The sequence below is a fragment of the Amblyraja radiata genome, chromosome 21 (assembly GCF_010909765.2).
Source record: "Amblyraja radiata isolate CabotCenter1 chromosome 21, sAmbRad1.1.pri, whole genome shotgun sequence".
Classification (NCBI taxonomy): Eukaryota; Metazoa; Chordata; class Chondrichthyes; order Rajiformes; family Rajidae; genus Amblyraja; species Amblyraja radiata.
The window spans coordinates 17,209,800-17,232,478 of record NC_045976.1 but is presented as its reverse complement, the minus strand read 5'-3'; the positions used below and the strand labels follow the sequence as shown (position 1 = coordinate 17,232,478).

General features: G+C 40.1%; 1 protein-coding gene across 50 annotated transcripts in view; it reads right to left on the bottom strand.

The window, feature by feature from the left end:
* LOC116985141 (mucin-2-like) overlaps positions 1-22,679 on the bottom strand; it is a 1,051,610-nt gene that overhangs the window by 21,393 nt on the left and 1,007,538 nt on the right. For 46 of the 50 annotated variants that reach the window (XM_033039637.1, XM_033039614.1, XM_033039620.1 and 43 more), the window contains 28 exons: positions 19,584-19,652; positions 18,855-18,908; positions 17,687-17,749; positions 16,958-17,011; positions 16,255-16,317; positions 15,777-15,815; positions 15,355-15,396; positions 14,615-14,665; positions 13,953-13,994; positions 13,291-13,353; positions 12,562-12,615; positions 11,900-11,941; positions 11,239-11,301; positions 10,759-10,797; positions 10,337-10,378; positions 9,597-9,647; positions 8,935-8,976; positions 8,273-8,335; positions 7,544-7,597; positions 6,882-6,923; positions 6,222-6,284; positions 5,493-5,546; positions 4,831-4,872; positions 2,926-2,967; positions 2,286-2,348; positions 1,554-1,604; positions 852-914; positions 374-412 (listed from right to left, as the gene is read on the bottom strand). In XM_033039637.1, the coding sequence (XP_032895528.1) occupies positions 374-412; positions 852-914; positions 1,554-1,604; positions 2,286-2,348; positions 2,926-2,967; positions 4,831-4,872; positions 5,493-5,546; positions 6,222-6,284; positions 6,882-6,923; positions 7,544-7,597; positions 8,273-8,335; positions 8,935-8,976; positions 9,597-9,647; positions 10,337-10,378; positions 10,759-10,797; positions 11,239-11,301; positions 11,900-11,941; positions 12,562-12,615; positions 13,291-13,353; positions 13,953-13,994; positions 14,615-14,665; positions 15,355-15,396; positions 15,777-15,815; positions 16,255-16,317; positions 16,958-17,011; positions 17,687-17,749; positions 18,855-18,908; positions 19,584-19,652 (1,449 nt within the window). Of the gene's footprint in view, positions 1-373; positions 413-851; positions 915-1,553; positions 1,605-2,285; positions 2,349-2,925; positions 2,968-3,433; positions 3,485-4,830; positions 4,873-5,492; positions 5,547-6,221; positions 6,285-6,881; positions 6,924-7,543; positions 7,598-8,272; positions 8,336-8,934; positions 8,977-9,596; positions 9,648-10,336; positions 10,379-10,758; positions 10,798-11,238; positions 11,302-11,899; positions 11,942-12,561; positions 12,616-13,290; positions 13,354-13,952; positions 13,995-14,614; positions 14,666-15,354; positions 15,397-15,776; positions 15,816-16,254; positions 16,318-16,957; positions 17,012-17,686; positions 17,750-18,854; positions 18,909-19,583; positions 19,653-22,679 lie in introns of all 50 variants that reach the window. The other 4 variants (XM_033039615.1, XM_033039616.1, XM_033039617.1 and 1 more) reach the window with 4 other exon arrangements.

Sequence of the window (22,679 nt, the reverse complement as noted above, 5' to 3'; positions counted from 1 at the left end):
AAGAAAATAATGTTGTATTCAAGTGGGGCAGCAAAGAGTAAAGTGTACGCAGTCATACAGCCATCAACAGGTATTCATGGAATGGCACATTTTATTAAAACCTTTTATCAGTTGTCATTTTCTTCATCATTGAATAAAGCGTTTGCCATACTATACATCTGAATTACTTTTTCCTTGTCTTTGAGAAATTGCAGCTGAACAGGCATTTAGTAAGACTGAGTTGGCACAGATGTGCAACTGGAAGAGCTGCAGCCTCATAGTGTTAGGGATTTGTATTCTATCCTGACCTCGGGTGCTGTCTAGGCTGGGATTGCACGTTCTCCCTTTCACTGCCTGTGATCCCCCCAAGTTTTTAACAGAGGATGATACTGACCTGATGTAGTGGTGGTCCCAGATGTTGATGGAGTTGTTTCTAGTGAAATAAAAAAATGTTATGTTCCACCGAGACAAACAAGAGGAATTGTTACGCAGTTTAGAATCCTTCAACAGGAATTTATCAACTGGCACCTTTTAATAAAACATGTTACACTTGATATTTCCTTCATCGTAGAAAAAAGTAGGAGGACATAGTATGCTGCTAAATTTATTTATCTCTGTCAATTAGCATATTAATATTTCCCTGCCATCTCGAACAATCATGACACATCGATTGCGGATATCCCTGCGTATCGAAACACGTCTTCCATACACTGTATGGTCTTCTTTACGCCATTATTACTAGCAGTATAGTTGCACGATTCATGCCCATAATGTGAGCGAAGATATAAGAATGGAGCCACAGTGCTGATGTTAGAAATGTTGCCCCATTGTCTAAAGATTAGCCAATGTTTACTAAAAGTGGTTTGACTCACCTGTTGTGGAACTGGTGGTGGACTCAGTTGTGCCAGTTGTCAAAGATGTTGTTGGTGTTGTTCCTGGAGAGCAAATAGAAAACAAATTACAGATTGAATTGCAAGAGTCAGCAATCAATTTCAGTAGGACTCTGCACATTTTCCTGAGACTGGGATGAATGTTATCAATGTTCATTGCTCGTGCCTAAGCAAAGGACATTGAGAAATGAACCAAATTTTGCTTCATCATTTATCAAATGGAACGAAATCATGAAAAGACATGGTGATTTTTCAAAGAAAGTTCTGAACTCCTTCGTTGATCCATTTTGGAAAATCATTGAGCAGAAACAAAATTGTTTTGTAACGTTGCCATGAACAAAAACTTCCGGAATAGTGGAAGAGGGGAAGGGAAGAAACTTTTTCAACAAAAATAAAAATCCTTGTCAATCAGCAGCTGAATATTTCAGGGCCATCACAAACAATTTCAATTTTTTAATGTACCAACTTCAGATTTTGTGGAAGCTCAGCAAGTATTCCAAGAACTACTGATAAGAAATTTAGAACATAAGGAGTGGTAAAGTGCCACAGCTGGTGCAACTCCTACCTCACAGCACCAGAGACTTCAGATTGATTTGTTCCGTGGGTGTTGTGTGCATGGAGATTACATGTACTCGCTGTTATGTGTGCCTTTCCTACAAGTATCTGAAATATATTGTCACTAACCTGATGTAGTACTGGTAGTGGTCTCAGTTGTTGATGTAGTTGTTGGTGTTTCTAGTGAAAGAAAATAATGCAAAATTCAACCAAGACAGCCAAGAGGAATTGGTATACAGCTAACTATTGGGAGTCAGGAAACCATCAGCAGGAATTCATATGCTAGCACACTTTATTAAAATGTTTATCAGATGGCATTTTTGTTCTTCGTAGAATAAAATGGCAGGGCAAAATATACATATGATCAATCGGCAACTGAATATTTCTGTGCCATCACAAATAATCCTGTTTTATCTATACACCAGTTGCGGGTTTCCTGGAAGATCATCCATCTTCCAAGGACCGCAAGGTCTACTTAATACCATATTTTTTTAATAGTATGGAATGTATGTACTATGGGTAAGCATGTCTGTTCATATGTCCCATTGATACATGATTCTCAACTTGCGTAAAATGTGTTCATTATAATCATGGTTTTGTTTTTTGCTACGGAATGTCCGAAGAAATTGAGAAGCAGAAAACACCAACTAATATCCTCCACAAATCCGAATTATTTTGAAATTGTGTCATAATTTGGTAAAATTATTATGAGCAAAACATTGATATCTTAACATGGATATTTGCACAATTTATGCCAATAATGTCAGCAAATATGCAAGAGATAAGTCACAGAGCTGATGTTAAAAATGTGTTTTCATTGTCTTTGATTTGCCAATGTTTATTGAAAGTGGTTTGACTCACCTGTTGTGGAACTGGAGGTGGACTCAGTTGTACCAGTTGTCAAATATGTTGTTTTTGTTGTTCCTGGAGAGCAAATAGAAAAGCATTTACAAATTAAATTGCAAGAGTCACCAATCAATTTCAGTACGACACTGCACATTTTCCTGAGACTGGGCTAAATTTTAACAATGTTCATTGCTCGTGCCAAAGCGAAGGATATTTAGAGGTTAGACAAATTTTGCTTCGTCATTTATCAAATGGACAGAAATTATGAAAAGACTGTGATTTTACGAAGAAAGTTCTAAACTCCTTCGTTGATCCATTTTGGAAAAATCAATGAGCAGAAACAAAACTGTTTAACAGCTTTGCCATGATCAAAGTGGAAGAGGTGAAGGGGCCTTTTCTATAAAAGTGAAAATCCTTATCCATGTCCACTGAAATGTGCCAGACTCAATGCTATTTTTAAAATTATTGTGGGCAACCAGCACCAAAAGGCTTCCTTAATTTGGTAGTAACTTCAATATTTTCGTGGTGAGAAACTACATTTTTGGTATAAAGAAATGAACAAATGTTAGTGAAGAGGGTGCTATGTGGAGCTTCACTAAACAAAGCACAGAGTCCTAAAGGAAAGCTAACAAGATTGATAGATGATGTTACTAACCTGATGTAGTGCTGGTGGTGGTCTCAGTTGTTGGTGTCGTTTCTAGTGAAAGAAAATAATGCTGTATTCAAACGGGGCAGCCAAGGGGAATTGGTACACGGTTATAAAGCCATCAACAGGATTTCATGATCTGGCATATTTTATGAAAACGTTTTACTAGTTGTCATTTCCTTCATCAGTGGATAAAGCATGCGGCCATACTATACGGCTGCATTACTTTTTCCTTGTCAATCAGCAGCTGAATATATCAGGGCCATCACAAACTATTTCAATTTCTTAATGTACCAACTTCAGATTTTGTGGAAGCTCAGCAAGTATTCTAAGAAATATTGATCAGAAATTCAGAACATTAAGGAGCGGTAAAGTGCCACAGCTGGTGCAACTCCTACCTCACAGCACCAGAGATTTCAGATTGATTTGTTCCGTGGGTGTTCTGTGCATGGAGATTAAATGTACTCCCTGTTATGTGTGCCTTTCCTACAAGTGTCTGAAATATATTGTCACTAACCTGATGTAGTACTAGTAGTGGTCTCAGTTGTTGATGTAGTTGTTGGTGTTTCTAGTGAAAGAAAAGAATGCAATATTCAACCAAGTCAACCAAGAGGAATTGGTATACAGCTAACTATTGGTTGTCAGGAAACCATCAGCAGGAATTCATATGCTGGCACACTTTATTAAAATGTTTAACAGATGGCATTTTTGTTCTTCGTAGAATAAAATGGCAGGGCAAAATATACTTTTGATTAATCAGCAACTGAATATTTCGGTGCCATCACAAATAATCCTGTTCTATCTATACACCCGTTGCGAATTTCCTGGAAGATCAACCATCTTCCAAAGACCGCTAGGTCTACTTAATACCATAATTTCTAATAGTATGGAATGTGTGCACTATGGGTAAGCATGTCTGTTCATATGTCCCATTGATACATGATCCTCAATTTGCGTAAAATGTGTTCATTATAATCATGGTTTTGTTTTTTGCTATGGAATGCCCAAAGAAAATGAGAAGCAGAAAACACCAACTCATTTCCTCCACAACTCCGAACTATTTTGAAATTGAGCAATAATTTGGTAAAATTGTTATGAGCCAAACATTGACATCTTAACATGTATATTCGCACAATTTATGCCAATAATGCAAGCAAATATGCAAGAAGTAAGTCACAAAGCTGATGTTTGCAATGTTATCTCATTGTCTTTGATTTGCCAATGTTCATTGAAAATGGTTTGACTCACCTGTTGTGGAACTGGAGGTGTACCAGTTGGTAGTTGTACCAGTTGTCAAAGATGTTGTTGGTGTTGTTCCTGGCGAGCAAATAGAAAAGCATTTACAAATTAAATTGCAAGAGTCACCAATCAATTTCAGTACGACACTGCACATTTTCCTGAGACTGGGCTGAATTTTAACAATGTTCATTGCTCGTGCCTAAGCAAAGGACATTTAGAAGTTAACCAAATTTTACTTCGTCATTTGTCAATTGGACCGAAATTATGAAAAGACATTGTTATTTTTTAAAGAAAGTTCTAAACTCCTTCATTGATCCATTTTGGAAAAATCATTGAGCAGAAACCAAACTGTTTCACAGCGTTGCCATGACCAAAAACTCCCGGAAAAGTGAAAGAGGCGAAGGGAAGAGACTGTTTCTATAAAAGTGAAAATTCTTATCCATGTCTACTGAAAAGTTCCAGCCTGAATGCTCTTTTAAAAATTATTGTGGGCTACCAGCTCCAAAAGGCCACCTTAATTTGGCAGTAGCTTCTATATTTTCGTGGTGAGAAACTACATTTTTGGAATAAAGCAATGAACAAATGTTCCTGAAGAGGGTGCTATATAGAGCTTCACTAAACAAAGTACAGAGTCCAAAAGTAAAATTAACAAGAATGATAGATGATGTTACTAACCTGAAGTAGTGCTGGTTGTGGTCTCAGTTGTTGGTGTCGTTTCTAGTGAAAGAAAATAATGCTGTATTCAAGTGGGGCAGCCAAGAGGAATTGTTACACAGTTATAAAGCCATCAACAGGAATTCATGAGCTGGCACATTTTATGAAAACGTTTTACTATATAGATTGGTTACTTCTTACTAATGCAAGCGAAGATAAACTGCTCAGCAAAAACAGACTGTGTCCCCCGCGGCCACCCCAAGGAGTTCAGCGCCCAGCTCGCCTATTTCACCACCTCCACTAGGTGGGTCTCCGGTGCCGTCCCCGGCCACTTCCCCGTCACTTCACCGATGAATTGAATAAGGCGTGTGGCCATACTATACGGCTGCATTACTTTTTCCTTGTCAATCAGCAGCTGAATATTTCAGGCCATCACAAACAATTTCAATTCCTTAATGTACCAACTTCAGATTTTGTGGAAGCTCAGCAAGTATTCTAAGAACTACTGATCAGAACATTAGAGCATAAGGAGCGGTAAAGGGCCACAGCTGGTGCAACTCCTTCCTCAAAGCACCAGAAACTTCAGATTGATTTATTCCATGGGTGTTGTGTGCATGGAGATTATATGTACTCCCTGTTATGTGTGCCTTTCCTACAATTGTCTGAAATATATTGTCACTAACCTGATGCAGGACTGGTAGTGGTCTCAGTTGTTGATGTAGTTGTTGGTGTTTCTACTGAAAGAAAATAATGCAATATTCAACCAAGACAGCCAAGAGGTATTGATATACAGCTAACTGCTGGTAGTCAGGAAACCATCAGCAGGAATTCATATGCTAGCACCTTTATTAAATTGTTTAACAGAGGGCATTTATTTCCTTCGTAGAAAAAATGGCAGGGCAAAATATACTTTTGATCAATCACCTGCTGAATATTTCTGTGCCATAACAAATAATCCTGTTCTCTCTACACACCATTCGCGGATTTCCTGGTAGATCCACCGTCTACCAAAGACCGCAAGGTCTACATAATACCATAATTTCTAATAGTATGGAATGTGTGCACTATGGGTAAGCATGTCTCTTCATATGTCCCATTGATACATGATCCTCAACTTGCGTAAAATGTGTTCATTATAATCATGGTTTTGTTTTTTGCTTCGGAATGCCCAAAGAAAATGAGAGGCAGAAAACACCAACTCATTTCCTCCACAAATCCGAACTATTTTGAAATTGAGCAATAATTTGGTAAAATTGTTATGAGCCAAACATTGACATCTTAACATGTATAATTGCACATTTTATGCCAATAATGTAAGCAAATATGCAAGAAGTAAGTCACAAAGCTGATGTTAGCAATGTTATCTCATTGTCTTTGATTTGCCAATGTTTATTGAAAGTGGTTTGACTCACCTGTTGTGGAACTGGAGGTGGACTCAGTTGTACCAGTTGTCAAAGATGTTGTTGGTGTTGTTCCTGGAGAGCAAATAGAAAAGCATTTACAAATTAAGTTGCAAGAGTCACCAATCAATTTCAGTACGACACTGCACATTTTCCTGAGACTGGGCTGAATTTTCACAATGTTCATTGCTCGTGCCTAAGCAAAGGACATTTAGAAGTTAACCAAATTTTGCTTCGTCATTTGTCAATTGGACCGAAATTATGAAAAGACATTGTGATTTTTTAAAGAAAGTTCTAAACTCCTTCATTGATCCATTTTGGAAAAATCATTGAGCAGAAACAAAACTGTTTAACAGCATTGCCATGACCAAAAACTCCCGGAATAGTGGAAGAGGTGAAGCGAAGAGACCTATTCTATAAAAGTGAAAATTCTTATCCATGTCTACTGAAAAGTTCCAGCCTGAATGCTCTTTTAAAAATTATTGTGGGCTACCAGCTCCAAAAGGCCACCTTAATTTGGCAGTAGCTTCTATATTTTCGTGGTGAGAAACTACATTTTTGGAATAAAGCAATGAACAAATGTTCCTGAAAAGGGTGCTATATAGAGCTTCACTAAACAAAGTACAGAGTCCAAAAGTAAAATTAACAAGAATGATAGATGATGTTACTAACCTGAAGTAGTGCTGGTTGTGGTCTCAGTTGTTGGTGTCGTTTCTAGTGAAAGAAAATAATGCTGTATTCAAGTGGGGCAGCCAAGAGGAATTGTTACACAGTTATAAAGCCATCAACAGGAATTCATGAGCTGGCACATTTTATGAAAACGTTTTACTATATAGATTGGTTACTTCTTACTAATGCAAGCGAAGATAAACTGCTCAGCAAAAACAGACTGTGTCCCCCGCGGCCACCCCAAGGAGTTCAGCGCCCAGCTCGCCTATTTCACCACCTCCACTAGGTGGGTCTCCGGTGCCGTCCCCGGCCACTTCCCCGTCACTTCACCGATGAATTGAATAAGGCGTGTGGCCATACTATACGGCTGCATTACTTTTTCCTTGTCAATCAGCAGCTGAATATTTCAGGCCATCACAAACAATTTCAATTCCTTAATGTACCAACTTCAGATTTTGTGGAAGCTCAGCAAGTATTCTAAGAACTACTGATCAGAACATTAGAGCTAAAGGAGCGGTAAAGTGCCACAGCTGGTGCAACTCCTTCCTCAAAGCACCAGAAACTTCAGATTGATTTATTCCATGGGTGTTGTGTGCATGGAGATTATATGTACTCCCTGTTATGTGTGCCTTTCCTACAATTGTCTGAAATATATTGTCACTAACCTGATGCAGGACTGGTAGTGGTCTCAGTTGTTGATGTAGTTGTTGGTGTTTCTACTGAAAGAAAATAATGCAATATTCAACCAAGACAGCCAAGAGGTATTGATATACAGCTAACTGCTGGTAGTCAGGAACCAATCAGCAGGAATTCATATGCTAGCACCTTTATTAAAATGTTTAACAGAGGGCATTTATTTCCTTCGTAGAAAAAATGGCAGGGCAAAATATACTTTTGATCAATCAGCTGCTGAATATTTCTGTGCCATAACAAATAATCCTGTTCTCTCTACACACCATTCGCGGATTTCCTGGTAGATCCACCGTCTACCAAAGACCGCAAGGTCTACATAATACCATAATTTCTAATAGTATGGAATGTGTGCACTATGGGTAAGCATGTCTCTTCATATGTCCCATTAATACATGATCCTCAACTTGCGTAAAATGTGTTCATTATAATCATGCTTTTGTTTTTTGCTTCGGAATGCCCAAAGAAAATGAGAAGCAGAAAACACCAACTCATTTCCTCCACAAATCCGAACTATTTTGAAATTGAGCAATAATTTGGTAAAATTGTTATGAGCCAAACATTGACATCTTAACATGTATAATTGCACATTTTATGCCAATAATGTAAGCAAATATGCAAGAAGTAAGTCACAAAGCTGATGTTAGCAATGTTATCTCATTGTCTTTGATTTGCCAATGTTTATTGAAAGTGGTTTGACTCACCTGTTGTGGAACTGGAGGTGGACTCAGTTGTACCAGTTGTCAAAGATGTTGTTGGTGTTGTTCCTGGAGAGCAAATAGAAAAGCATTTACAAATTAAGTTGCAAGAGTCACCAATCAATTTCACTACGACACTGCACATTTTCCTGAGATTGGGCTGAATTTTAACAATGTTCATTGCTCGTGCCAAAGACAAAGACATTTAGAAGTTAACCAAATTTTGCTTCGTCATTTATCAATTGGACCGAAATTATGAAAAGACATTGTGATTTTTCAAGGAAAGTTCTAAACTCCTTCGATGATCCATTTTGGAAAAAATCAATGAGCAGAAACAAAACTGTTTCACAGCGTTGCCATGACCAAAAACTCCCGGAATAGTGGAAGAGGCGAAGGGAAGAGACTATTTCTATAAAAGTGAAAATTCTTATCCATGTCTACTGAAAAGTTCCAGCCTGAATGCTCTTTTAAAAATTATTGTGGGCTACCAGCTCCAAAAGGCCTCCTTAATTTGGCAGTAGCTTTTAAATTTTCGTGGTGAGAAACTACATTTTTGGAATAAAGCAATGAACAAATGTTCCTGAAGAGGGTGCTATATAGAGCTTCACTAAACAAAGCACAGAGTCCAAAGGTAAAATCTAACAAGAATGATAGATGATGTTACTAACCTGAAGTAGTGCTGGTGGTGGTCTCAGTTGTTGGTGTCGTTTCTAGTGAAAGAAAATAATGCTGTATTCAAGTGGGGCAGCCAAGAGGAATTGTTACACAGTTACAAAGCCATCAACAGGAATTCATGAGCTGGCACATTTTATGAAAATGTTTTACTATATAGATTGGTTACTTCTTACTAATGTAAGCGAAGATAAACTGCTCAGCAAAAACAGACTGTGTCCCCCGCGGCCTCTCCAAGGAGTTCAGCGCCCGCTCGCCTATTTCACCACCTCCACTAGGTGGGTCTCCGGTGCCGTCCCCGGCCACTTCCCCGTCACTTCACCGATGAATTGAATAAGGCGTGTGGCCATACTATACGGCTGCATTACTATTTCCTTGTCAATCAGCAGCTGAATATTTCAGGGCCATCACAAACAATTTCAATTTCTTAATGTACCAACTTCAGATTTTGTGGAAGGTCAGCAAGTATTCTAAGAACTACTGATTAGAAATTTAGAACATAAGGAGCGGTAAAGTGCCACAGCTGGGGCAACTCCTGCCTCACAGCACCAGAGACTTCAGATTGATTTGTTCCGTGGGTGTTGTGTGCATGGAGATTACATGTACTCGCTGTTATGTGTGCCTTTCCGACAAGTGTCTGAAATATATTGTCACTAACCTGATGTAGTACTGGTAGTGGTCTCAGTTGTTGATGTAGTTGTTGGTGTTTCTAGTGAAAGAAAAAAAACGCAATATTCAATCAAGACAGCCAAGAGGAATTGGTATACAGCTAACTATTGGTAGTCAGGAAACCATCAGCAGGAATTCATATGCTGGCACACTTAATTAAAATGTTTAACAGATGGCATTTTTGTTCTTCGTAGAATAAAATGGCAGGGCAAAATATACTTTTGATTAATCAGCAATGAATATTTCGATGCCATCACAAATAATCCTGTTCTATCTATACACCCGTTGCGAATTTCCTGGAAGATCAACCGTCTTCCAAAGACCGCAAGGTCTACTTAATACCATAATTTCTAATACCATTATTCGTTGATCCAATTTTGAAAAATCTTTGAGCTGAAGCAAAACAGTTTAACAGCGTTGCAATGACCAAAAACTCCCGGAATAGTGGAAGAGGCGAAGGGAAGAGACCTTTTCTATAAAAGTGAAAATCCTTATCTATGTCTACTGAAAGGTGCCAGACTCAATGCTCTTTTTTAAATTTTTGCAGGCAATCAGTACCAAAAGGCCTTCTTAATTCGGTAGATTAATCTATATTTTCGTGGTGAGAATCCACATTTTTGGAATAAAACAATGAACAAATATTCCTGAAGAGGGTGCTATATAGAGCTTCACTAAACAAAGCACAGAGTCCTAAAGGAAAAGCTAACAAGATTGATAGATGTTACTAACCTGATGTGGTGCTGGTTGTGGTCTCAGTTGTTGGTGTCGTTTCTAGTGAAAGAAAATAATGTTGTATTCAAGTGGGGCAGCAAAGAGTAAAGTGTACGCAGTTATACAGCCATCAACAGGTATTCATGGAATGGCACATTTTATTAAAACCTTTTATCAGTTGTCATTTTCTTCATCATTGAATAAAGCGTTTGCCATACTATACATCTGAATTACTTTTTCCTTGTCTTTGAGAAATTGCAGCTGAACAGGCATTTAGTAAGACTGAGTTGGCACAGATGTGCAGCTGGAAGAGCTGCAGCCTCATAGTGTTAGGGATTTGTATTCTATCCTGACCTCGGGTGCTGTCTAGGCTGGGATTGCACGTTCTCCCTTTCACTGCCTGTGATCCCCCCAAGTTTTTAACAGGGGATGATACTGACCTGATGTAGTGGTGGTCCCAGATGTTGATGGAGTTGTTTCTAGTGAAATATAAAAAAATGTTATGTTCCAGCGAGACAAACAAGAGGAATTGTTATGCAGTTTAGAATCCTTCAACAGGAATTTATCAACTGGCACCTTTTAATAAAACATGTTACACTTGATATTTCCTTCATCGTAGAAAAATGTAGGAGGACATAGTATGCTGCTAAATTTATTTATCTCTGTCAATTAGCATATTAATATTTCCCTGCCATCTCGAACAATCATGACACATCGATTGCGGATATCCCTGCGTATCGAAACACGTCTTCCATACACTTTGTGGTCTTCTTTACGCCATTATTACTAGCAGTATAGTTGCACGATTCATGCCCATAATGTGAGCGAAGATAAAAGAATGGAGCCACAGTGCTGATGTTAGAAATGTTGCCCCATTGTCTAAAGATTAGCCAATGTTTACTAAAAGTGGTTTGACTCACCTGTTGTGGAACTGGTGGTGGACTTAGTTGTGCCAGTTGTCAAATATGTTGTTGGTGTTGTTCCTGGAGAGCAAATAGAAAACAAATTACAGATTGAATTGCAAGAGTCACCAATCAATTTCAGTACGACACTGCACATTTTCCTGAGACTGGGCTGAATTTTCACAATGTTCATTGCTCGTGCCTAAGCAAAGGACATTTAGAAGTTAACCAAATTTTGCTTCGTCATTTGTCAATTGGACCGAAATTATGAAAAGACATTGTGATTTTTTAAAGAAAGTTCTAAACTCCTTCATTGATCCATTTTGGAAAAATCATTGAGCAGAAACAAAACTGTTTCACAGCGTTGCCATGACCAAAAACTCCCGGAATGGTGGAAGAGGCGAAGGGAAGTGACTATTTCTATAAAAGTGAACATTCTTATCCATGTCTACTGAAAGGTTCCAGCCTGAATGCTCTTTTAAAAATTATTGTGGGCTACCAGCTCCAAAAGGCCTCCTTAATTTGGCAGTAGCTTCTATGTTTTCGTGGTGAGAAACTACATTTTTGGAATAAAGCAATGAACAAATGTTCCTGAAGAGGGTGCTATATAGAGCTTCACTAAACAAAGCACAGAGTCCAAAAGTAAAATCTAACAAGAATGATAGATGATGTTACTAACCTGAAGTAGTGCTGGTGGTGGTCTCAGTTGTTGGTGTCGTTTCTAGTGAAAGAAAATAATGCTGTATTCAAGTGGGGCAGCCAAGAGGAATTGTTACACAGTTACAAAGCCATCAACAGGAATTCATGAGCTGGCACATTTTATGAAAATGTTTTACTATATAGATTGGTTACTTCTTACTAATGTAAGCGAAGATAAACTGCTCAGCAAAAACAGACTGTGTCCCCCGCGGCCACCCCAAGGAGTTCAGCGCCCAGCTCGCCTATTTCACCACCTCCACTAGGTGGGTCTCCGGTGCCGTCCCCGGCCACTTCCCCGTCACTTCACCGATGAATTGAATAAGGCGTGTGGCCATACTATACGGCTGCATTACTTTTTCCTTGTCAATCAGCAGCTGAATATTTCAGGCCATCACAAACAATTTCAATTCCTTAATGTACCAACTTCAGATTTTGTGGAAGCTCAGCAAGTATTCTAAGAACTACTGATCAGAACATTAGAGCTAAAGGAGCGGTAAAGTGCCACAGCTGGTGCAACTCCTTCCTCAAAGCACCAGAAACTTCAGATTGATTTATTCCATGGGTGTTGTGTGCATGGAGATTATATGTACTCCCTGTTATGTGTGCCTTTCCTACAATTGTCTGAAATATATTGTCACTAACCTGATGCAGGACTGGTAGTGGTCTCAGTTGTTGATGTAGTTGTTGGTGTTTCTACTGAAAGAAAATAATGCAATATTCAACCAAGACAGCCAAGAGGTATTGATATACAGCTAACTGCTGGTAGTCAGGAACCAATCAGCAGGAATTCATATGCTAGCACCTTTATTAAAATGTTTAACAGAGGGCATTTATTTCCTTCGTAGAAAAAATGGCAGGGCAAAATATACTTTTGATCAATCAGCTGCTGAATATTTCTGTGCCATAACAAATAATCCTGTTCTCTCTACACACCATTCGCGGATTTCCTGGTAGATCCACCGTCTACCAAAGACCGCAAGGTCTACATAATACCATAATTTCTAATAGTATGGAATGTGTGCACTATGGGTAAGCATGTCTCTTCATATGTCCCATTAATACATGATCCTCAACTTGCGTAAAATGTGTTCATTATAATCATGCTTTTGTTTTTTGCTTCGGAATGCCCAAAGAAAATGAGAAGCAGAAAACACCAACTCATTTCCTCCACAAATCCGAACTATTTTGAAATTGAGCAATAATTTGGTAAAATTGTTATGAGCCAAACATTGACATCTTAACATGTATAATTGCACATTTTATGCCAATAATGTAAGCAAATATGCAAGAAGTAAGTCACAAAGCTGATGTTAGCAATGTTATCTCATTGTCTTTGATTTGCCAATGTTTATTGAAAGTGGTTTGACTCACCTGTTGTGGAACTGGAGGTGGACTCAGTTGTACCAGTTGTCAAAGATGTTGTTGGTGTTGTTCCTGGAGAGCAAATAGAAAAGCATTTACAAATTAAGTTGCAAGAGTCACCAATCAATTTCACTACGACACTGCACATTTTCCTGAGATTGGGCTGAATTTTAACAATGTTCATTGCTCGTGCCAAAGACAAAGACATTTAGAAGTTAACCAAATTTTGCTTCGTCATTTATCAATTGGACCGAAATTATGAAAAGACATTGTGATTTTTCAAGGAAAGTTCTAAACTCCTTCGATGATCCATTTTGGAAAAAATCAATGAGCAGAAACAAAACTGTTTCACAGCGTTGCCATGACCAAAAACTCCCGGAATAGTGGAAGAGGCGAAGGGAAGAGACTATTTCTATAAAAGTGAAAATTCTTATCCATGTCTACTGAAAAGTTCCAGCCTGAATGCTCTTTTAAAAATTATTGTGGGCTACCAGCTCCAAAAGGCCTCCTTAATTTGGCAGTAGCTTTTAAATTTTCGTGGTGAGAAACTACATTTTTGGAATAAAGCAATGAACAAATGTTCCTGAAGAGGGTGCTATATAGAGCTTCACTAAACAAAGCACAGAGTCCAAAGGTAAAATCTAACAAGAATGATAGATGATGTTACTAACCTGAAGTAGTGCTGGTGGTGGTCTCAGTTGTTGGTGTCGTTTCTAGTGAAAGAAAATAATGCTGTATTCAAGTGGGGCAGCCAAGAGGAATTGTTACACAGTTACAAAGCCATCAACAGGAATTCATGAGCTGGCACATTTTATGAAAATGTTTTACTATATAGATTGGTTACTTCTTACTAATGTAAGCGAAGATAAACTGCTCAGCAAAAACAGACTGTGTCCCCCGCGGCCTCTCCAAGGAGTTCAGCGCCCGCTCGCCTATTTCACCACCTCCACTAGGTGGGTCTCCGGTGCCGTCCCCGGCCACTTCCCCGTCACTTCACCGATGAATTGAATAAGGCGTGTGGCCATACTATACGGCTGCATTACTATTTCCTTGTCAATCAGCAGCTGAATATTTCAGGGCCATCACAAACAATTTCAATTTCTTAATGTACCAACTTCAGATTTTGTGGAAGGTCAGCAAGTATTCTAAGAACTACTGATCAGAAATTTAGAACATAAGGAGCGGTAAAGTGCCACAGCTGGGGCAACTCCTGCCTCACAGCACCAGAGATTTCAGATTGACTTGTTCCGTGGGTGTTGTGTGCATGGAGATTACATGTACTCGCTGTTATGTGTGCCTTTCCTACAAGTTTCTGAAATATATTGTCACTAACCTGATGTAGTACTGGTAGTGGTCTCAGTTGTTGATGTAGTTGTTGGTGTTTCTAGTGAAAGAAAAAAAACGCAATATTCAACCAATACAGCCAAGAGGAATTGGTATACAGCTAACTATTGGTAGTCAGGAAACCATCAGCATGAATTCATATGCTGGCACACTTAATTAAAATGTTTAACAGATGGCATTTTTGTTCTTCGTAGAATAAAATGGCAGGGCAAAATATACTTTTGATTAATCAGCAATGAATATTTCGGTGCCATCACAAATAATCCTGTTCTATATATACACCCGTTGCGAATTTCCTGGAAGATCAACCGTCTTCCAAAGACCGCAAGGTCTACTTAATACCATAATTTCTAATACCATTATTCGTTGATCCAATTTTGAAAAATCTTTGAGCTGAAGCAAAACAGTTTAACAGCGTTGCAATGACCAAAAACTCCCGGAATAGTGGAAGAGGCGAAGGGAAGAGACCTTTTCTATAAAAGTGAAAATCCTTATCTATGTCTACTGAAAGGTGCCAGACTCAATGCTCTTTTTTAAATTTTTGCAGGCAATCAGTACCAAAAGGCCTTCTTAATTCGGTAGATTAATCTATATTTTCGTGGTGAGAATCCACATTTTTGGAATAAAACAATGAACAAATATTCCTGAAGAGGGTGCTATATAGAGCTTCACTAAACAAAGCACAGAGTCCTAAAGGAAAAGCTAACAAGATTGATAGATGTTACTAACCTGATGTGGTGCTGGTTGTGGTCTCAGTTGTTGGTGTCGTTTCTAGTGAAAGAAAATAATGTTGTATTCAAGTGGGGCAGCAAAGAGTAAAGTGTACGCAGTTATACAGCCATCAACAGGTATTCATGGAATGGCACATTTTATTAAAACCTTTTATCAGTTGTCATTTTCTTCATCATTGAATAAAGCGTTTGCCATACTATACATCTGAATTACTTTTTCCTTGTCTTTGAGAAATTGCAGCTGAACAGGCATTTAGTAAGACTGAGTTGGCACAGATGTGCAGCTGGAAGAGCTGCAGCCTCATAGTGTTAGGGATTTGTATTCTATCCTGACCTCGGGTGCTGTCTAGGCTGGGATTGCACGTTCTCCCTTTCACTGCCTGTGATCCCCCCAAGTTTTTAACAGAGGATGATACTGACCTGATGTAGTGGTGGTCCCAGATGTTGATGGAGTTGTTTCTAGTGAAATAAAAAAATGTTATGTTCCACCGAGACAAACAAGAGGAATTGTTACGCAGTTTAGAATCCTTCAACAGGAATTTATCAACTGGCACCTTTTAATAAAACATGTTACACTTGATATTTCCTTCATCGTAGAAAAAAGTAGGAGGACATAGTATGCTGCTAAATTTATTTATCTCTGTCAATTAGCATATTAATATTTCCCTGCCATCTCGAACAATCATGACACATCGATTGCGGATATCCCTGCGTATCGAAACACGTCTTCCATACACTGTATGGTCTTCTTTACGCCATTATTACTAGCAGTATAGTTGCACGATTCATGCCCATAATGTGAGCGAAGATAAAAGAATGGAGCCACAGTGCTGATGTTAGAAATGTTGCCCCATTGTCTAAAGATTAGCCAATGTTTACTAAAAGTGGTTTGACTCACCTGTTGTGGAACTGGTGGTGGACTCAGTTGTGCCAGTTGTCAAAGATGTTGTTGGTGTTGTTCCTGGAGAGCAAATAGAAAACAAATTACAGATTGAATTGCAAGAGTCAGCAATCAATTTCAGTAGGACTCTGCACATTTTCCTGAGACTGGGATGAATGTTATCAATGTTCATTGCTCGTGCCTAAGCAAAGGACATTGAGAAATGAACCAAATTTTGCTTCATCATTTATCAAATGGAACGAAATCATGAAAAGACATGGTGATTTTTCAAAGAAAGTTCTGAACTCCTTCGTTGATCCATTTTGGAAAATCATTGAGCAGAAACAAAATTGTTTAGTAACGTTGCCATGACCAAAAACTTCCGGAATAGTGGAAGAGGGGAAGGGAAGAAACTTTTTCTAACAAAAGTAAAAATCCTTGTCAATCAGTAGCTGAATATTTCAGGGCCATCACAAACAATTTCAATTTCTTAATGTACCAACTTCAGATTTTGTGGAAGCTCAGCAAGTATTCTAAGAACTACTGATCAGAAATTTAGAACATAAGGAGCGGTAAAGTGCCACAGCTGGTGCAACTCCTTCCTCAAAGCACCAGAGACTTCAGATTGATTTATTCCGTGGGTGTTGTGTGCATGGAGATTATATGTACTCGCTGTTATGTGTGCCTTTCCTACAAGTGTCTGAAATATATTGTCACTAACCTGATGTAGTACTGGTAGTGGTCTCAGTTGTTGATGTAGTTGTTGGTGTTTCTACTGAAAGAAAATAATGCAATGTTCAACCAAGACAGCCAAGAGGTATTGATATACAGCTAACTATTGGTAGTCAGGAAACCATCAGCAGGAATTCATATGCTGGCACACTTAATTAAAATGTTTAACAGATGGCATTTTAGTTCTTCGTAGAATAAAATGGCAGGGCAAAATATACTTTTGATTAATCAGCAATGAATATTTCTGTGCCATAACAAATAATCCTGTTCTCTCTACACACCATTTGCGGATTTCCTGGTAGATCCACCGTCTACCAAAGACCGCAAGGTCTACTTAATACCATAATTTCTAATAGTATGGAATGTGTGCACTATGGGTAAGTATGTCTCTTCATATGTCCCATTGATACATGATCTTCAACTTGCGTAAAATGTGTTCATTATAATCATGGTTTTGTTTTTTGCTTCGGAATGTCCAAAGAAAATGAGAAGCAGAAAACACCAACATTTCCTCCACAAATCCGAACTATTTTGAAATTGAGCAATAATTTTAGTAAAATTGTTATGAGCCAAACATTGACATCTTAACATGTATATTTGCACATTTTATGCCAATAATGTAAGCAAATATGCAAGAAGTAAGTCACAAAGCTGATGTTAGCAATGTTATCTCATTGTCTTTGATTTGCCAATGTTTATTGAAAGTGGTTTGACTCACCTGTTGTGGAACTGGAGGTGGACTCAGTTGGACCAGTTGTCAAAGATGTTGTTGGTGTTGTTCCTGGAGAGCAAATAGAAAAGCATTTACAAATTAAATTGCAAGAGTCACCAATCAATTTCAGTACGACACTGCACATTTTCCTGAGACTGGGCTGAATTTTAACAATGTTCATTGCTCGTGCCTAAGCAAAGGACATTTAGAAGTTAACCAAATTTTGCTTTGTCATCTGTCAATTGGACCGAAATTATGAAAAGACATTGTGATTTTTTAAAGAAAGTTCTAAACTCCTTCATTGATCCATTTTGGAAAAATCATTGAGCAAAAACAAAACTGTTTCACAGCGTTGCCATGACCAAAAACTCCCGGAATAGTGGAAGAGGCGAAGGGAAGAGACTATTTCTATAAAAGTGAAAATTCTTATCCATGTCTACTGAAAAGTTCCAGCCTGAATGCACTTTTAAAAATTATTGTGGGTTACCAGCTCCAAAAGGCCTCCTTAATTTGGCAGTAGCTTCTATATTTTTGTGGTGAGAAACTACATTTTTGGAATAAAGCAATGAACAAATGTTCCTGAAGAGGGTGCTATATAGAGCTTCACTAAACAAAGTACAGAGTCCAAAAGTAAAATTAACAAGAATGATAGATGATGTTACTAACCTGAAATAGTGCTGGTTGTGGTCTCAGTTGTTGGTGTCGTTTCTAGTGAAAGAAAATAATGCTGTATTCAAGTGGGGCAGCCAAGAGGAATTGTTACACAGTTATAAAGCCATCAACAGGAATTCATGAGCTGGCATATTTTATGAAAACGTTTTACTAGTTGTCATTTCCTTCATCAGTGGATAAAGCATGCGGCCATACTATACGGCTGCATTACTTTTTCCTTGTCAATCAGCAGCTGAATATATCAGGGCCATCACAAACTATTTCAATTTCTTAATGTACCAACTTCAGATTTTGTGGAAGCTCAGCAAGTATTCTAAGAAATATTGATCAGAAATTCAGAACATTAAGGAGCGGTAAAGTGCCACAGCTGGTGCAACTCCTTCCTCAAAGCACCAGAAACTTCAGATTGATTTATTCCATGGGTGTTGTGTGCATGGAGATTATATGTACTCCCTGTTATGTGTGCCTTTCCTACAATTGTCTGAAATATATTGTCACTAACCTGATGTAGTACTGGTAGTGGTCTCAGTTGTTGATGTAGTTGTTGGTGTTTCTACTGAAAGAAAATAATGCAATATTCAACCAAGACAGCCAAGAGGTATTGATATACAGCTAACTGCTGGTAGTCAGGAAACCATCAGCAGGAATTCATATGCTAGCACCTTTATTAAAATGTTTAACAGAGGGCATTTTTTTCCTTCGTAGAAAAAATGGCAGGGCAAAATATACTTTTGATCAATCAGCTGCTGAATATTTCTGTGCCATAACAAATAATCCTGTTCTCTCTACACACCATTTGCGGATTTCCTGGTAGATCCACCGTCTACCAAAGACCGCAAGGTCTACTTAATACCATAATTTCTAATAGTATGGAATGTGTGCACTATGGGTAAGCATGTCTCTTCATATGTCCCATTGATACATGATCCTCAACTTGCGTAAAATGTGTTCATTATAATCATGGTTTTGTTTTTTGCTACGGAATGCCCAAAGAAAATGAGAAGCAGAAAACACCAACTCATTTCCTCCACAAATCCGAACTATATTGAAATTGTGTCATAATTTGGTAAAATTGTTATGAGCCAAACAATGACATCTTAACATGTATATTTGCACCATTTATGCCAATAATGTAAGCAAAGATGGAAGAAGTAAGTCACAAAGCTGATGTTTGCAATGTTATCTCATTGTCTTTGATTTGCCAATGTTCATTGAAAATGGTTTGACTCACCTGTTGTGGAACTGGAGGTGTACCAGTTGGTAGTTGTACCAGTTGTCAAAGATGTTGTTGGTGTTGTTCCTGGAGTGTAAATAGAAAAGCATTTACAAATTGAATTGCAAAAGTCACCAATCAATTTCAGTACGACACTGCACATTTTCCTGAGATTGGGCTGTATTTTAACAATGTTCATTGCTCGTGCCAAAGACAAAGACACAGTGGTGTCGTCGGCGAACTAGATGATGGAGTCCGCATTATGTCCAGCTACGCAGTCGTGGGTATAGAGTGAGTAAAGCAGGGGGCTGAGCACTCAACCTTGAGGTGCTCCCGTTGTGGGCAACAGATGGCACAATGGGCTAAGTGTTCGGCTGGCGACCGGAAGGTAGCCGGTTCGAATCCCGCTTGGAGTGCATACTGTTGTTGTGTCCTTGGGCAAGGCACTTCACCCACCTTTGCCTGTGTGTGAATGGGTGTGAATGTGTGTGAGTGATTGGTGGTGGTCGGAGGGGCCGTAGGCGCAGATTGGCAGCCACGCTTCCGTCAGTCTGCCCCAGGGCAGCTGTGGCTACAGAAGTAGCTCACCACCACCGAGTGTGAATAATGCGATGTAAAGCGCCTTGAGTATTAGAAAGGCGCTATATAAATCCCATCCATTATTATTATTAAAGACATTTAGAAGTTAAACAAATTTTGCTTCGTCATTTATCAATTGGACCGAAATTATGAAAAGACATTGTGATTTTACTTCGGAGTCACGTGAGTGACTACGTGAAGAAGCCCGCCAGGACGCATGCGTGTCATTGCGCTACACGCATTGCAACTCGTCATTGTCGGGAGGAAGGACGTTCCTCCCAAATGGCAGGATTTTTGAACCTGCAACAGTAGGTAAGGGAACGTCGTTTTCTTACTTACCTTTTTTCTACAGAAGGCTGTTGAAAGCTGGCGGGGGAGGAGTCTGCAAGCAGCAGGCAGCCAGCAACGGCCGGTGGCACGACAGTCTCCCTTAGTGGGACTTCGTGCGACTTTAGCTCCGGGAAACCGACAAGGGAGTACTCCGGAGCCGTCAGTCCGACAAACTCGGACAACAGCCCCAAGGACCTACGCTACATGGGTCCGTGGGGCGGCGGAAATCACAGCGGGAGGAAGGACGTTCCTCCCGAACGGCAGATTGACAACCAGCAACAACAGGTAAGAGAATTTTCCTTACCTTTTTTTTCCTTGATTGAAGAAAGGCTGCTGAGCTGCCGCTGAACAGCAGCAGGCAGCCTGCAACGGACGTCGGCACCACTATCTCCCATAACGGGAGCGAGTGCCAAACTTCACCCCAAACGGGTGGAGGAAATCGGAGCCAACCACCCACAAAGACAGTGGGTTGTATTTGTGTTCTGTCCCCCTTTTAAAATCAGGGGACAAAAGGAGAAAAGCTGCTGCAAGAGGCTGGGGCAGACAGCGGAGTCGCAGGCAGCCGGCAGCAGCTTAAGGCACGTTTATCTCCCGTAATGGGAATAGCTGTGCCCGACTTTCTCTCCCGACTCGCTCCCGCACCGGGCCGGGCGGGAGAGGGAGCAAAACTAATGTTTTCCCCGCGCTGGGTCTGTACAGGAGGGAAAGCTGGACTAAGGAGTGTCCACAAGTGCTGCTAGTGAAGCTGGCTGGGGCAGAGAGCGGAGTCGCAGGCAGCCGGCAGCAGCTGAAGGCACGTTTATCTCCCGTAATGGGAAGAGCAGTGCCGACTTTGGTCCCGCACCGGCCAGAACACCACGGCCGCGCGGGAGACCATTCAAATGGGGCCGTTGACTTTTGACCAGTCAATAACGGCAGCAGACGGGATGGAACGACACTCACCCGTAGCAATGATTTAACTTGGACCTGCAGGTAAGAGCTGCGGTCTTTTCTGTATTTCCATGCTGATTGCAGGTGCAGAAACAACAGGCTGCGACAAAGCTGGTGGGCTAGATGGAATCAGCTGTGCCAGATGTCCTCCACACCGGCCATATCCACTCCACGGAAGGACAGTAAGGACAAAGCTGAAGAAGGAGGACCGTGGAGCAGCGGGCAGCCAGCAGCAGCCAGCGGCACTTGGATCACCCGTAGTGGGATCAGCTGTGCCCGATGTCGCCTCCGCACCAGCCAGATCCACGCGGCCGGGCGGAAAGGCTAGACACAAAACAAACAAGGTCGTGGACTCAAAGGAGTCCGACTTTGAATCACCGCCGGCGGCCAGCGCCCGAGAGCGCTGGAGCGGGAAGAAGTGGTGTATGGAGCTTTGCTCCAACGTGACAGACTCCGGGACATGGAGTCGGGTCACTGTGGGCCCTATGATAAACCCACAGCAGTACCTCTTTGAGGGCTGCACAGTGCTTCTACCTCATCAGAGGGAAGCACTGCGGGTCAGTTCTGGGCTGACCTGGAAGAGGGGTCCGCAGAAGAAAGTGTGCAGGGGGTGCAGGAACAAGAGAACCTACTGGAACCTAGCACCCCCACGCACCCACCAGCAAAACAGGTGAAAGCTCGAAGGACCGGTACTCAAAAACATGAGTCTTTTAGGCCATGGCCCAGACCGGCCTTCTCGGAAGATGCGGGACCTCCAACGCCAACCAAACCGAAAATCCAGACCCCAGCGCTACAACAACAGCGAAGAACCTACGAAAAGTAAACCTGCCACTGGTAACTATAGAGGTAGGTGGGTCTGGTTCCCTACAATATACAGTGGGCACGGAGATTGGGTGGAGATTACACTCTTTTCTGAATGCATGAAGCATGATTAAGCAGTATCCAAGGATATACAACAGAGTTTATACACAAGTACAGCCCTCCAGTTCAACATATACTGAACCGAATATTCGTGCTTTTTGATAAAGGGATATCAAAAGCGCAAGCTGAACTGAAGCGGCTTCACATAAAAGGTGTAATTGAGAAAACTCAACTCGAACCATTAAAATTCGTGTCCAATATATTTATCAGAACAAAAAAGATGATGGTCATCGCATCATCATAGATCTGACAAAATAGATACCTTTGTTACTGCTTAACAATTAATTCCCTAAGGTTACTTCAATGGCCAGCACCGATTTAAAAGATGCTTACCATTCAGTGCCTATACGAGGT